Consider the following 17,937-nt stretch of genomic DNA (forward strand, 5'->3'; position numbering starts at 1 on the left):
TTGCTGAAACTTTTTCCTTCCTCTTTCAAATCCTTCTCTCAGTATTGTTATAATCGCAAGCCAGAAAATCATGTCAACAGGGTCAAATTGTCCCTCTAATCACCAAGTTAACCTAGTCTAGGGTAAGTTAACAATGTCATCCACTGGTCAGAGCCAAAGCTCACTGGCAAGGAAATCTGATCTTCAACCAGTGCTTCCTACTACCTGATTTAATTAAGTGCTAATGCATAAATTCTGTTCACTGCCACTCGTGATCTTTAGGGCTTCCTGTCAGTTAAAAATCAAGAATATTTCCTTTTTCTGAGACAGATTACTTAGTGGTATTTAGACAAATAAATGTATTTTGAAATCTGCTTTGAAATAAATTTGAACTTGAAGGCTTACCAGGCCTAATGTTAACATGGTAACACTTTATTTTAAGGTGACGTAGTTACATGTTACATGTACTAATTATATCCTATAGCATTTCAAAGTAGTGGACATTATTTGTTAGGGATGCACATTTGAGTAATTACACAGCAACTTTTATTAATTACAATTACAACTTTACTTAAAATGAAGTGTAACTATTAACACTTTTGAAATCACTTAGGGCCCTATCACCCGGTGCATTGCTAGTTTCAGCCCGACGCAGTTATCATTTTCTCGTCCTGCGCCATATTGTTTAAATAGCAAATGCATTTGTGCCCATTGTTGGTGCGTTGCTATTTTGAGGCAACTGAAATAAAAACCTGGTCTAGGGTCAATGGCATAATTTTTTATTTTTTATTGTTATTTATAGGGCGTGCATTGTGTCGCGGTGCTCTCGTGAATGTGCATTGGAGACCGATACGGAAAATAATAAATTGTTGAATAAAGTCTTTCTTTTTTTTTTTTTGGCGCACAAAAAGTATTCTCGTCGCTTCATTAAATTAAGGTTGAACCACTGTAGTCACATGGATTATTTTAACAATGTCTTTCCTACCTTTCTGAGCCTTCAAAGAACAACAACAAAAATCGGTGTTGCCTACACCATGTTATCCTCTTTTTAAAATGTGCACCCTGTTGACTTCAATGGGGCAAGTTTTAAACCAGCTTTTAGCCTCTTAACATCCTTGATGTGTCATTGTTAAGAGGTTAAAAGCAGGTTTAAAACTTGCCCCATTGAAGTCAACAGGGTGCAAATTTTAAAAAGAGGATAACACGTGTAGGCAACACCGATTTTTGTCGTTGTTCTCTGTATTGACAGCACTCCAAATTTACAAAAAAAATGAGCTCAATGTTAAAATTGACCGGAGTTCTCCTTTAATTAAATCGTTGTCAATGGAGCCCTCCCATTGGATTTCATAAAAAAAAATCTTAATTTGTGTTCCGAAGATGAACAAAGGTCTTATGGGTTTGGAACGACATGAGGGTGAGTAATTAAAGGGGGGGTGAAATGCTCATTTTCACTCAATCTCCTGTTAATCTTGAGTACCAATAGAGTACTATTGCATCCTTCATATCTCCAAAAAGTCTTTTGTTTTATTATATTTTTAATTGAAAGATAGGCTGTACCGAGTCTTTCCGGAAAAAAACGAGCGGCCGTGTGGGCGAAGCTAAAGCTGTGCTAACGCGCCGAGCTAACAACACACAGAGACATTTGTTCAACAGTTTTACTCACCGTTCCAACGCACGACCGCGAACCTTTATCATTGTGACTGCTCGATCCTTAAGCATTAGACGATCTGGGCTTTGTTTATAAAACAATCATCGTCGAAATGCAGGGAACAACAGTCTTACACAACTCCGTTTATGCTCAGGAAAACAAACTCCATCCACCGGTTCCTTAACGCCGGGTTCTTTGGGAATCTGTGCAGGGTTGTCTTGCCCTGGCAACCAAAAACACACTTCTTTGGTGACACTGACTTCCCAAAAGCCGGGCAGGGCGCTTTGATGGCGAACTGCTTTCACTCTCTTTCTCTGTTTTACGAGTGCGCGCGCGCCCGCGATCTTACCGGAGAAGTGCCCTTAGGACCCATATAAGGAAATTCCGCCCTCTCTTACGTCAGACAGAGCCATACTCGAAAAAAACTTTCCGAAACTTGTGACAAACCGGAAGGACAATTTTTGGAACAAAAATACTCCTTCAAACGTACAACTTAACTTTTGAAACTTTGACCATGTTTAGCATGGGAATCCAACTCTTTAACAGTGTAAAAAACTCAGTATGCATGAAACAGTAATTCACCCCCCCCCCCCCCCCCCCTTTAATGACAGAATTTTTATTTTTGGTTGAACTATCAAGTGAGTGCTAGACGATGGCTAAATAAATCACTATAAAATGAACAAGAAGGCAACATTACAGCGGGCAAATTATTGATTTTTGAGGCTTTTTTATGCTTGTTAAATACATTTCTACTTGTTATTTGAATAATCTTTGAATATCTTCTTGTTTAAAAGTATAAAATAATTGCGCCCCTAAAAGATTCCTGGTTAACCGCCAGTCCACCACTTCTCATTAACTTCACCAGCCAATGAACTTCTTTGCTTGAATGTCAGTGATGTCATCCGGACACACTCTTGCCACACAATATAGTGGGTGAACCTTGACATTAGGGTTGTGCAGGGGAAGATTGTGAGATAAAAGAATAGATGTAAATTGTTCTCAACTGAAAGGATTCTCTTGGAAACTTTGGCAGACAAAAAAAAAAAAAAAAAAAAATATTAAGAAGCTGAAATTCCACCCTGGGCATATTGGAATTTCAGTGATGTAATTCCAGCCACAATCACAGCTATATCCCAGAGGGAGAGCAGGACAGAATGACTGGCCCAAAAGCTTCAGAAATTCATAAAGCAGAAAACTTAGCTCAGGCACACGCCAGATCGTCACCCCTGGAACCTCACATCAGGGTAAAGCATTGCGTTACCCCAGAAAACAGCCCATTGCTCTGTCCACTAATGTCATAGGGCACATGCCAGACAAGTGCAGACAGCTGGGGATGAGCAGTTGTCATGAATGGACACACTTCATTGTCATAGGATGAGGAGGGTGGGGAAAACACAGAAAGAGACTGATTATTTCATTTCTGTCCAGTACAGACAGACGTCTCTGTTTCAAGGCATACATTGTACTAGGCAGAAATAGAGGTCAGAGTTAAAGAGTCAATATGGGTGATGATAAATCTTTAGGTTTGGATGGGAGGGAAATTGACCAATAAAGCTCCTCTGTGTGCTCTTCTTGCGCGCACACACACACACACACACACACACACACACACACACACACACACACACACACTGCAGTGTCTCATGGCCGCTTACAAAAATGAATCACTAGAGAAATACATCATGAAAAGTTTCATTTTTAACATTTTATAATATCTCAAAAATCTACAAATACATCTATACAAAACTGATTAAAATTATACAAAATGATTTAGATTTCAATTCTGAAGTTGTGAAATGATTTCTTAAAATAGGTAATCCCATTAACATTACATATCATAATAAATGGAAATATTGTCATTACTGTAATGTGAAAAAAATAATCATACTATTTATTCTGTATTATCATGACAGTATTTGTGGTATTGCCTTTTTACTGATTCAAAATAACTGTATTACAGTAATGAGAATCACCTTCAAACCTTGATTTTAAAGCTTAAATTTAAGTTTTAATTTAAATGAGCTTTAAATAATGGCGAAAAGAATTCCTGTAAAAAATAAATAAGGCAATATTACAGTCTGCATTTTTGTTTATGATGCTTGTTCAATCAATTTGTACATAGTTCCGTTTTGATAATCTTTGATTATCTTCTTTTTTTAAATATAACATGAAAATTATAACAAATTTATTAAGATTATTCATTATGTAAATACATTTTTATCCTCTTGCTTTAAGTTTAATCAAGTTTCCTTTTAACTTTTAACCTTAAATATAATTTTCAGCTTGTTGTTGTAACAGTAAGTTGTAACATTATCTTTTCACAACAATTAATCCCATTTCCATTCTCATTACCGTAATGTAAAAATTGTAATTACTGTAATGTGAAAAAAAAACGTATACTGTTTATGTATTTGTTTGATTGCGTTTGTATGGGTTCAAAATGATTGTATTACGGTAATGACAATTTAATGAGACTCATCAATGACAACCTTCAAAGTGAAACTTCCTGATACATTATGGTAAGAAGAACTGTCACGCTGCAAAAAAAAAAAATTTATATAAAAAAAAAAAAAACTTAATTGCACAAAAAAGCTCTGTTTTCTTTGCCAAATTCTTTATTTTTTATCCTTTTGATTTTGGGGTGAAATGTGACCTTTTCTTGTAAGATTCACTCGATTTATGGGGCTCTCTGACACACACCACACACCAAGACAACTTCATGCTTTTTAATGAAATTACACGCCACTTCATTCATGGTGCCTGTCCTCACACATGACTAATCTCCCATTAGAGCAAAGAAAAAATTTGAAGATCTGGGTGCTTTCACACATGGTCCTCTTCAGGGGTCTGAGCGCTCTTGGCTCACTTGATTTTCCAGATTCGCAAATTACCCTTTCCTCCATACAAATTGCACTATTCATCACGGCTAATTCTGTTTGAAGATCTCTCCAAATTATTTGATTAACCTGTACGTTTACGTTCTTGGAGTTATCTTTGGAAACAGAACCTGCTGCAAACGATAACAGCAACAGAGTGGCGAGCTAATGCTACAACTACGACTTCCACATGTTTTCATGAGGCTCACTGTGTTGCCATGGTTTCTATGGCAGTAAAAGCGGAAACCGAGGATAACGCGGACATGGTGCCACTGACGGGTGACGCGATGAGGAGGGAAGCTACACTGGTAAAATTGTGAATTTCAATGGATTTAAACATTGGTGGAAACATTTGGGATAATGTAAGTACACAAGTGAACAAAATATTTAACATTGTTCTAGTGGGTTTTTTTTGTTGATATTTTAATGCAAAATTCTTCCATACTGTGCCTTTAAGTAGGCCGAAAAGAGTCCTCTTTCAGGGGCAGGGACAGTGAGAACATAAAGAGATCTGAGTCTGTTTTCACTTGGTTCACCTCTTGTTCCACTTCGAGAGATCTGAGTTTGGTTCTTCTAAATAGGACTCAGGTGTGAAAACCCTCAGATGGTTTATATTTCTGCAGTATCTATAGACCTTATGCGCAAGAGAAACAAGCATGCAGCCATCTTTAGAATTTTGTCTTTGAATTTTAGGTCTGTATATTTCTATGGCATCACATTCGAAGAGTAATTGGCTGATGAAGTGAATTTACTTATTATAGAGTAAACGAAGCATTGTAATGTTTGAAGCGGATATCACGACATATGTCAGTAGACCGGGAGGATTTTAAAACGAGCGCTTCATTTATAAATCCGTAAGATCTTACCTTCATGCTGTGGAAATACAAACCGGAAGACGAGTGCAGCGCTGAAAAGGCGAGGTGCTACATAAGGTCTATAGTCTAGTACATTTTTTTTATGTTCCTGATACATATGAACATTCTTTATTTGAGACAGACGCCTCACTTCAATGTAGTGGACAACAAAAACCTGAAATCAGTAGCCACCCGTGACCTATGACCTCTCACCTTCATGTTAATACCCCGGAAAGAGGTCAGACGGGGTCAGAGAAAATCTCATGTTGATCATTGACAGATAAACATCAGGCATGCCTACACACACACACGCCTCAGCAGACAGGTATAAACTGATCCAAACCACATTATAGTGTGTGTTTAATGTTTAATGTTTGCCGATTAGCTATTGGCAATGGCATTAATAATCTTTATTTAAAACAATTACACGTCAGATAAAACCAAGAAAAATATAGAAGTTAGAAATTTAGAAATTTAGTTAACTGAACCACTTTTCTTTCCCAAGTTTTCCATATTAGAGTAAGTGGCGGCATAAGATAAGGGCAGCTTTTGTTATTCATATTGTTCATACTTAAGTTTGTGAATATTTAAGTTATACTTAGGTTCATAGATTTTAAGAGAAATCACACTGTACGTATTAAAGTAATAAAATTAAGTGCAGGATGAGAAGGATGATTTTGTGCTGATATGCTAATGCCTCAAATTGTGATGCCTCAGAAGTGTGCTTAGTTTCCAAAGTGATCGGATTTGCTATTTTTGCGTGGGGGACATATTTACAGAACAGAATATAACATAATCTGTAGGAATTAAACATTACAAAAGATAGGCTATCTTCATTGTTTTTCTTAGACAATTAAAAGGAGAGCAAATGTAAACTTCTAATTGAGTCTTCTGTTTCCCAAATTGTCCTATCGAGAAACAAGATTTGCCAAGATTTTTTAAAAAGAATTTTAGGAGAAACATCTAGAAGCTGATAATAAAACACCTTTCTACTGAATCACAGATTGTGTCCATGCACACAGATTGCATAAAATGCTCAATATATATATATATATATATATATCAATCATATATATATTGTGTGTAATGCGATAATGAGAATACATTAAGAAAGTACATTGAAAATCCATTTATGGACCCTACTGCACTTAGTATGTTTTTTTGTAATGGCAGAACTTGGGCTGTGTACAAAGCCTCTTTCTCTGATCCACTTCTGAAAGCGTGTTAGTGGCATGACCCAGAACAAAGCCTGTAATGTTGACTGCAGATCTTTGAATGTGATCCATTGCTCAAGATACTGTTTTAATTTTATTCACAGCTAAGTTCAGCTCAGCAATAAGACGACAATTATTAGGTTTCTGGCTACGCCAAGAGCATCTGACATTAAGCAGAGAGTTCAGTGAGCTGGGCAATCACAAAAGGTAAGTCATATTACTTGTCTACGTGCGAACACAACAGTGAACTGTGAATGATCATGAGAAAATCTCATAGATATTCTATTCATTTATCCATCACATTCTGTCCTATAGGGAGAGCTGTCTTATACAGTATGTTTTCATTTTTACAGTTTTTTTATTTTGTCATAGTTTTGTCTTTTCACAAAAAAATCCTTTAATTTACGTCAATATATATATATATATATTAATTTAAGTCCACCTTACTTAATTTTATTCATTGTAAATAGCCAAACTGCAAAATGACAAAAACATAACAAACCAGCTTTTAACATAATAAAAGATGTTGGCCTACACTAACGGTCAAAAGTTTGGAATAACTACAATTTGTTTTTGAAAGAAGTCTCTTAAGGTCATCAAGGCTGCATTTATTTGATGAGAAATTCATTCATAATAATACTAAAATACCTTTTAGAATGTAATTTATTCGTGTATCCCATTATAAGTGTATCATAGTTTCCACAAAAAAATAGTAAGCATATTAGAATGATTTCTGAAGGATCATGTGACACTGAAGACTGGAGTAATGATACTGAAAATTCAGCTTTGATCACAGGAATAAATTACATTTGAAAATATATTCAGACGGAAAACAGCTACTATAAATTGAAACAACATTTCACAACGTTTCACTGTATTTTTCTTCAAATAAATGCAGACTTGGTGAGAATAAGAAACATCTTTCAAACACATTTTAAAATATCGTAATATTCCAAACGTTTTACCAGAAATGTACCTATAAACCGTTAATGAGCACGTATTAAAACAAATATTGTAAACTACAGAGTTTTGGATGTACTGTGTTGTGAAATTTTCATGCTTCGCAGATTGTTCGTTTCTGTGTTTTGGAGACAGTTTATGATATTTCATTATGTGAAAGAAGTGAAAGATCAAATTTCATCAATATCATCAACAGCAGGTAAAACAGTGGTAGTACAATATTACGCCTTAGCAACCACATAGGCAGCAACACAAAAAATGCAGTTACACTTTATTTTAGAGTGACTTTGTTACATATGTTACATGTACCTACCATAGTAATAACAGTAAATTATGCATAATTACATGCAACCAACCCTCAACCAAATCCTAACCCTATAGTAAGTAGGCCTACATGTAGTTGCTTAATATTACACAGTACTTGAAAATATAATAACAATGACACCTTAAAACAAAGTGTAAAACTTTATATTTTAAGGTGTCTTTGTTACACTGTAATTATACTTTTAAGTACTGAATAAGTACATTCACTTATAGGGTTAGGATTAGCGTTTGGTTTGGTTTAGGGTTAGTTGCATGTAATTATGCATCATTTATACTTACAGTGAGGAAAATGAGTATTTGAACACCCTGCTATTTTGCAAGTTCTCCCACTTAAAAATCATGGAGGAGTCTGAAATTGTCATCGTAGGTGCATGTCCACTGTGAGAGACATAATCTAAAAAAAAAAATCCCGAAATCACAATGTATGAATTTTTAACAATTTATTTGTGTGATACAGCTGCAAATAAGTATTTGAACACCTGAGAAAATCAATGTTAATATTTGGTACAGTAGCCTTTGTTTGCAATTACAGAGGTCAAACGTTTCCTGTAGTTTTTCACCAGGTTTGCACACACTGCAGGAGGGATTTTGGCCCACTCCTCCACACAGATCTTCTCTAGATCAGTCAGGTTTCTGGGCTGTCGCTGAGAAACACGGAGTTTGAGCTCCCTCCAAAGATTCTCTATTGGGTTTAGGTCTGGAGACTGGCTAGGCCACGCCAGAACCTTGATATGCCTCTTACAGAGCCACTCCTTGGTTATCCTGGCTGTGTGCTTCGGGTCATTAAGACCCAGCCTCGACCCATCTTCAATGCTCTAACTGAGGGAAGGAGGTTGTTCCCCAAAATCTCGCAATACATGGCCCCGGTCATCCTCTCCTTAATACAATGCAGTCGCCCTGTCCCATATGCAGAAAAACACCCCCAAAGCATGATGCTACCACCCCCATGCTTCACAGTAGGGATGGTGTTCTTGGGATGGTACTCATCATTCTTCTTCCTCCAAACATGTTTAGTGGAATTATGACCAAAAAGTTCTATTTTGGTCTCATCTGACCACATGACTTTCTCCCATGATCATCCAAATGGTCATTGGCAAACTTAAGACGGGCCTTGACATGTGCTGGTTTAAGCAGGGGAACCTTCCGTGCCATGCATGATTTCAAACCATGACGTCTTAGTGTATTACCAACAGTAACCTTGGAAACGGTGGTCCCAGCTCTTTTCAGGTCATTGACCAGCTCCTCCCGTGTAGTTCTGGGCTGATTTCTCACCTTTCTTAGGATCATTGAGACCCCACGAGGTGAGATCTTGCATGGAGCCCCAGTCCGAGGGAGATTGACAGTCATGTTTAGCTTCTTCCATTTTCTAATGATTGCTCCAACAGTGGACCTTTTTTCACCAAGCTGCTTGGCAATTTCCCCGTAGCCCTTTCCAGCCTTGTGGAGGTGTACAATTTTGTCTCTAGTGTCTTTGGACAGCTCTTTGGTCTTGGCCATGTTAGTAGTTGGATTCTTACTGATTGTATGGGGTGGACAGGTGTCTTTATGCAGCTAACGACATCAAACAGGTGCATCTAATTTAGGATAATAAATGGAGTGGAGGTGGACATTTTAAAGGCAGACTAACAGGTCTTTGAGGGTCAGAATTCTAGCTGATAGACAGGTGTTCAAATACTTATTTGCAGCTGTATCATACAAATAAATAGTTAAAAAATCATATATTGTAATTTCTGGATTTTTTTTTTTAGATTATGTCTCTCACAGTGGACATGCACCTACGATGACAATTTCAGACTCCTCCATGATTTCCAAGTGGGAGAACTTGCAAAATAGCAGGGTGTTCAAATACTTATTTTCCTCACTGTATTACTATGGTAACTACATGTAACAAGTGTAACAAGGACACTGTAAAATAAAGTGTTACCAAAAATTCTAAAAACCATCCAATAACCTAGTAACATAGTGGTGACTTGCATGGGCAAATGTAAAAATCTAGTTGTCATAATTTGACTTTAACTGTCATCTCCAGAGAACAGAGCTGTTGTGGGCTAACACTTGGGGTCATTTTTTGACCACTGATTTTAAAAACAAGCAAGAGAGTGAGTAACAGAAAACGATTTGTCACATTGTGTCATGATAACCAATCTATTTATAGTTTTTATTTGATTCTGATTCTCGATTGTCTTACCTTGGCAGACAGCGTCTCTGAGAGGAGTGCAGCTTTCCAACTCCATGTCAGGCTGTTCGCACTGTGTGCAGGGAAGGCAGGGGTCGAAAGATGTCTCCTGGTCTGAAAACGTGTCATCCACACACTCCTCGCACACCGTGTCACGGTCAAAACCACAGCGCATCAGCACACCCTGGCCCATAGGACACACTGTGCAGGCCTCGCAGCGGCCTGTCACATCGCTGAGGAAAAACCCATAGTCGCAGACACACACTGCGTCGTTGGCATCAGTGCAGGGCTCCAGCATACGCATGAGTTCAGAACATGGTGTGCAAGACTGGCACTTCTCCGTGTGGCTGAAGTTCTCAGAGAACGTTTCACCTGAAGACAAAAGAAGAAAAGGTTAAAAGACAATCTCTCTGAACATACAAAAAAACGTCTGTAGTTGTGCATTTCAGGGTTATTTCGTTGACTTAAAGGGTTAGTTCACCCAAAAATGAAAATTATGTCATTAATGACTCACCCTCATGTCGTTCCAAGCCCGTAAGACCTCCGTTCATCTTCGGAACACAGTTTAAGATATTTTAGATTTAGTCCGAGAGCTTTCTGTTCCTCCATTGAAAGTCAATGGACGGCATACTGTCCATGTCCAGAAAGAGAAATACATCATCAAAGTAGTCCATGTGACATCAGTGGCTCAATCTTAAGTTTATCAAGCGACGAGAATACTTTTTGTGCGCAAAAAGTAAACAAAAATAACGACTTTATTCCACTATTCATTTCCTTCTCTCTGGGCCTAGAGCTATTTCACGTAATGTTTTTGCGTAGCGCGTCTATGTTGTACGTCACACGTAGGCTCACTATTGGCCGACGCTGGTCATGTGTGATGCGTGTGACGTACAACACAGACGCGCTGCGCAAAAACACTACGTGAACTCACTCGAGGACCAGAGAGAAGGAAATGAATAGTGGAATAAAGTCGTTATTTTTGTTTACTTTTTGCACACAAAAAGTATGCTCGCCGCTTGATAAACTTAAGATTGAGCCACTGATGTCACATGGACTACTTTGATGATGTATGTATTGTCTTTCTGGACATGGACAGTATGCCGTCCATTGACTTTCAATGGAGGAACAGAAAGCTCTTGGACTAAATCTACAATATCTTAAACAGTGTTCCGAAGATGAACGGAGGTCTTACGGGCTTGGAACGACATGAGGGTGAGTCATTAATGACATAATTTTCATTTTTGGGTGAACTAACCCTTTAAAGTAAATCCATAGATCTGACATCTGACTTTCTGACATCATATTTGGGGAGTCTTTTGACCTCATAGTTCAAAATGTTTTTCATTTTTTTGCATACACTTATATACTGCCACTGGATTTAAATATGCAAATGCTTAAGAGTCTATGATTGGATAATTATTGCAGTGATTATTATGTTTCTAGCATGTTATAAGTTTGGCAAAGGTTCTTCTAACCCTAAATGATGGAGTGCGTAACTTTTCATTTCTTAAACAACCATGTCAGACTCAGTAGAATGTCTGTTGTGGAGCATCAAAATAAAGTGTAAAATAAACGTTCCTGTTTCCAAACAGTAGAGCGTTGGCGCTTGCAACGCCAAGGTCATGGGTTCAATTCCCAGGGAAAGCAAGAACTGATAAGAGTGTAAATGTGTACCTTGAAATGCAATGTAAGTCGCTTTGGATAAAAGCGTCTGCCAAATGCATAAATGTAAATGTAAGTGCAGATATTAAGCAGACAGTCTTCGACAGTTGCAAAGTTACTTAGTGGAATGTCAAAAGTAGACTATCGAATTAAATTGTTACTCCAGAATTTACACAGCAATCTATTCAAATTATAATTATCTAAAATTTAAAACTACTGTGCATGGTTAAAATAATGTATTATTACATGGGTTTGTCTTAGGATTAGTAACAATGAATAACTATTGGTACTTTGCAATAATGCAACCACAAATTTAGTATTGAGGTAATAGTTCAATAATCTCACCTGAAAAAAAAAATGATATATATATATTTGTTGACCAATAATCTGAATATTGATGGACCTTGAATGTATATGTCTTATGGGTCCAGTTTGGGGCTGTGGTAGAAAAATATGATTTCTAAAATACTAAATGGCACCATTCTATAGAATGACATATATTATAATATAGACATTTTCTTGAGGAAAAAGTTATACTACAACAGTGCCCCTGACATGCTTTATCGAATATTTCCTTTCATGCAGTGTTTGTGAATGTAAAATGTCTCCAAAGATTTAAAAGATCAAAGTGTACAATAAATTGAGTTATTGTTTTATTCTGACCTGCCTGAAAGGAGGCGTCAGTAATTCCAGTCTTACTTCCTGCTTGAACCTATAGGTTTGTGACAAATTTGCATATTGCTAACCTATGGTCTTCACTGGCTGTCCATTTTAGAGTTTTAGATTTTAGAGTTTTAGAAAAAAGGACGAAAGAAAGTAATGCATCGTATTTTGACCGCATGTGCTGTAATAGATATCTAGAATCTAAATTATGATGTCAATATTGCAAAGAGTGGAGAGCAAATATCTAAATGCTGCATGCTTATGGTACTGTATTCCTTTCATCCATCCTATTCAGTTATATTAGAGGATAGAGGTCTAGCTATTACTAAATTATTCAGGACGCTATTTTGCGTGCGTGTGTGTGTTTGTGTGTGTGTGTGACTGCACAACCCTTGAGACACATTTAAGGCACATTGCCCCATGTATCCCATACCTTACCAAGTGTTTCAGTAAATGCCACTGGCAGGATAACCAAGGAAACAGTGACCAGACAGTGGCCGAGAGAAAGATAACACGCTAATGCCATAGTTATCCTTAGATCTATCCATCAACGTGGATGAAATGTTATTGTGTTTTTGTGCTGGAAAAATAGAGTTGCACATTATGGGTTCCCCTGTGTGCTGGAGCTGCTAATGGCCCTAATAATAAGGGGGTAATGTTCTGGCTTCTGGGGGCCAGTTATTGGGGCTTTATTTAGGAGACTATGATGGGTAATCTGTGCATTTCCAGCAGATGAAATCCCGTCCACTCAGCCTTTCTCCCTCTGAGTCTACTCTTCTCCTGATCCCTGCCCTCTGAGATCCATTAGCATAATGATAGCCATCAATAATGAATGTCTATGCATTATGACAGACAACAGATGTGTGTGTGTGTGGGGGGGGGAGAGGTTTCATCAGTAAAGTCATGAGTGTCAATCAACATTAGAACTAAAAAAAAAATGCTGAGGTAACATCCTGTCAATATCTTTATTTATTAATTTCCAAAAAAGGAAATCTGTTCTGATCGCACATAATTCACTATTTTGGTATACAATTCTAGAGAACTATGGTCTCAAATAATTACAATTGATAATATACACGTCTTCAGCAGATATGAGACTGAAGACATGTTTGAAGTAGTGGTCAACCGACAGGTTATTAATGGCTGATGCGATACAGATATTTAAAGAGCAGGGTGGCGAACTGCCAAAATATGAAAAAATTAATTACAGAAATCATGAAATTGCTTTTCCTACCTGATCAAACCCTTAAAAGAGTTTTGTTAGCATAATACAGTAATATATTCAGTGTGATTAAGTGATGTTAAATACTATTTTTAATTATACTACTTCATAATACCACAATTTTTCACTGCAAAACTGCAGATTTTTTACACTTTGTAAACAATATTTGATGAAAATTCAATATAAACATTTGAAAAACTGTAAAGGTGTAATATTCATGAACAAAGTTGGTGGTTTTTGGAAAATGGGGTCTCACTTGGGAGTTGTAGAAAAACGGGCAATGGAGTTGGCGAGTGGAATTTGCATGCCAAGCCACTCCCCCGCATATACGGGTATATTTAAGATGGCGGCAAGCATCCACTCATTCAGATTTTTGCTTAGGAGCCGAGTGGTTGCGTACAGTGATCACTCTCTTCCAATTGCCTCACAAAGAGCGTTTCCTGATCTAAAAGAGAGGAGATCTCTCTTGCTGGAGAGAAAGCACATTCAGCGGTGTTGCACCTTCGAGCCAGTGCACAGTTAAAGGGTTAGTTCCCACAAAAATGAAAATTACCCCATAATTTACTCACCCTCAAGCCATCCTAGGTGAATATGACTTACTTCTTTCAGCCAAACACATTTGGAGTTACATTAAAAAATATCCTGGCTCTTCCAACTTTATAATAGGAGTGAATAGTAACTTAGATTTTGAAGCCCAAAAAAGCACATTCATCCATCATAAAAGTAATCCGTACGGCTCCAGTGGGTAAATAAAGGCATCTTAAGCAATGTGTTTTTGTAAGAAAAATATTTTAACTTTATAACTTTTGGTCTGAGATGGTGAATGGGAACATGGTGTGTGTAACATTAGAAACACATTATTACTGTAGCTGTTTGATAACGTAGTCAAGCCAAAGGCTAATCATATCAATACAAAGTTCTGTCATGAAACTCTAGATGGTGCAGACTCATAGGTCCATAACCCAATCTGCATGCAATTACATCATACTCTATAGGGCACAGCTAAATGTTTCCCGCTGTATTAGTATCCAATGAGCTTGCTGCTCAACATTCAAATTCTTGCCTATTTTTTGCTGTATCAGTTTGCAGCTCGCTTTCGGAAACCCTCCACCTTCCCCAGCTCCACCTGTATAGATCTGCTGCAGAGGTGATTCATGTATGCTTGTACAGCAGAGGCATGTCTTGCTTGCTCATGCATGTCGTGAGTATGTTGTGTGTATTGGCAGTGACAAGTTCAATATGGATTATGTATAGCCAAGAAAGCACAGAAAGATCTTTCCCTTTACAATCACTCATCTCAGTTTGCGATCTCACAGAGTTCCGTTATAATCAATAAAGCTGTCTACACTGCACAATGAATCTCTTATTTACTTTGTGTCTATACTTTGTTAATGAGAGTATTCACGGCGTGCAGAACTCAGCACTGAACAAAAACTACTTCATTTTGAGCGGTGAGTTGATTCTGACTAAATTAAACGCCCCTGATTGGCCTCTGCGTTCAAGAGATCAACAAACATGTCTGTGATTGGCTACATTTCCCATCACTGCAAAAACACACTGTAAATTGAAACATTTGACATTCTCCAGAGCAAACACAAATACGCACTGGAGTGTTTACCAAATCGATATATATATATATATATATTCAGAAAAATGTATTGTAAAATGTTTCCCATTTGACTGTATTACTATTTCCTTCATGTTCATGTTGTTACAAATAGCACTTAAATAGCACTTATTTTTCCAGTGGAAGTGGAATGCTGGGGTTTTGTCCCCACATCCACAACCAGTCTACTGAGGGAAATGGGGTTTAGGAGTCGTTCTCTCCAACAAGCAATCAAGTCCCTGTCGAATGCAGTGGAAAGAAGCAGCAATTGAATGTGGCTTAAAATGAATGACATCAACTTGGCGGCAAGATCAGACAGGAGGATATAGAGTTGAGGGGGGTGTATCTGGGAAGCCAGGTGTCACCATCAAGCCCTCTGGAGATGTTGTGGGTCAACGAAACATCCATGGACGAGGGTGCTCACCTGATGACCCCAATGATATTCCTGCCCTCCCTTGTACCCAAATCTCACTGCTTACATCAAGTATGACAACTTTCCACAGGGAAGTCCTATAAGCTCTATAAAGAAACAGAGGCATGGGCATTTAATGTCAAATTAACTGTGTTTATCCATTTAAATTCAAAATAAACATCTAATGCAAAGCCTTGAACAAGTGAAATGTTAATTTCTCTATGAAAAAGAATAAGAAATTTGACAACAGAACAAGCATGACAGAGAATGCAGTGAGTAGTTGTCTGTAATATAGCATGTAATACAAAGGGCTTTAAAGTCATCAGTTTTTGTTGACTCTTTATTTAAGATAATTTTTTTGTAGAAATAATTAGGGCTGGGTAAAAAATATAGATCTCTCGATTTTAAACGATTCTCATTTTTACGAACCGATATCGATTCTTAAATCCCAAGAATCGATTAGGCTAGTCATCCTGTTTTCAGTTGATGAATGAACGGAACATTGTAGCGTGCATCCCATGCAATAATATTTGTGCTTTGTTAGTTACTACTGATATATAGTTTTATCAATAGTATATACCGTTTTGGCGCTGTGGTGTGAGATCGCTCTGGCGCAGCTCCGCTCAAGAGAAGCAGCAGTGTGGAGCGCACATGATCTTCTCTTCCACCTTAATGATAGGCTACCAGTTACAACGCGAAATAAACATGAATGAGCATCTAAAAGTGTGTTAAAAGATAGAGTACAACTAATCAAAATCCGTATCATGTCACATGAAAACGCTCAATCAGTGTTTCAACCGTGTAAAACAGCTTGTAAACAGTGTCATGTAACGTCATATTTACCCCAGAAAAAACATATCCAGTGACCATAAATTTGTTAGTCAGCTAGAAAAATTAACTCTAGAGAGGAGAATTTTGCTAAATATATGCACCATATTACATATTCATTATAATAAGTTTAATGTTCTTCAATATTTAATGCATGCTTGAATAAATCTGGCAAGTTATGACAGCCACCATTTAAATGTTTATATTTCATATAACTTTATTATTATAAAAATAAATAAGTGTAATTTAAGTGTTTGTATACAAATCAGTTAATTTTTACCTTCAATATTATATTAGGCTAATGAATTCTAGTAGGCAACAACTGACTCCCATAATTTACAGCATTAGTTAAGAGATTTGTTTTCCTTGAGAAAATTTGCCATGTATCCAAAATAATCAATATTGAATTGAATCAGAATCAAAATCGAATCGAATTGCAAGCTTGTGAATCAAAATCGTGAAATTTGTGTCAATACCCAGCCCTAGAAATAATGTTGTATAATGTTTGTTTTGAATGTTTAAATACAGTAAGCTATTTGACATTAAATACGTCACATACTCTGTCTTAAGGTATTATTTGTAATGACAATGAACATAATATCACATAATGCATTCAAATGGAAAACACTTTACAACACAGTTACACATTTATTAATAGTTTATATTTTTTAAATCAAAATAAAGTTGTATATCATTGAACTAACAATTAACTTGTCTTTGTATTAACTTCAAACATGATTAAAAGCCAATGTTTTAAAATATTGCTCATTGTGTCTTTATTTAAAATGATTGAAATCCTTGTGAAAATTGCTTATATCTTAAACACACACACAAAAAAAAACATTTACATGAATAAGCACCAGTGCGCCACCCGTTCACTTCCGTTTTGTGGCTGCTGGTCTAAAACTGCTGGTTCTGCAGTTCTGCAGCTTGGCACTATTGACCAAATCTTTTTCGTTTTATGTACAGCTGTACTATTGCTCCGCTAATTGAGCCTACAAACTTTTGAGTGGAGGCAGGGACACATTTGCATATTCATGAATCGAGTATATTAAATGAAGTAAGAGTGAAGAGCTACATTCAAGCCATTTTAAGGCATGAATAAATGACTTTTGAGGGGAATAGATGAGTTTTAGGGGATAAAATGATTAACTGCAGGGGGACTTTAAAGGTGCGGTAGGTGATTCTCTGCATTTTTGTTATGCTGGTTGAAAGTTTTCTCATATCCTGATAGCAATCACTCTGTAAAGCAGTCTAAATGTATTTTTATAAATATCATCTGTGGAAGGCGTAAGTCAATGCGTGTTTGCATTCCACTGCGCAGGCTCTTCACGCAGACATAATCAATTATCAGTGCGTTCACGTACGCTGTGCACTTGTGCAGACAGAGTGAGAATGGCAGGCAAGCAGCGACAACCTAACTTGCCTTCTGAACCGACAACAAGTGGCACTGGCAAAGGATCTACAATATCTTCATCGGAGCCAAGCAGACTTTGCAGGGAGGATGGGACGT

At 37.2% G+C, this 17,937-nt stretch overlaps 1 protein-coding gene across 2 annotated transcripts in view; it reads right to left on the reverse strand.

The window, feature by feature from the left end:
* ngfrb (nerve growth factor receptor b) overlaps nucleotides 1-17,937 on the reverse strand; it is a 50,786-nt gene that overhangs the window by 13,113 nt on the left and 19,736 nt on the right. For both annotated transcript variants that reach the window (XM_081393104.1, XM_081393105.1), the window contains exon 3: nucleotides 10,044-10,403. In XM_081393104.1, the coding sequence (XP_081249230.1) occupies nucleotides 10,044-10,403 (360 nt within the window). The remainder of the gene's footprint in view (nucleotides 1-10,043; nucleotides 10,404-17,937) is intronic.

Source organism: Scardinius erythrophthalmus (assembly GCF_964197995.2).
Source record: "Scardinius erythrophthalmus genome assembly, chromosome: 18".
Classification (NCBI taxonomy): Eukaryota; Metazoa; Chordata; class Actinopteri; order Cypriniformes; family Leuciscidae; genus Scardinius; species Scardinius erythrophthalmus.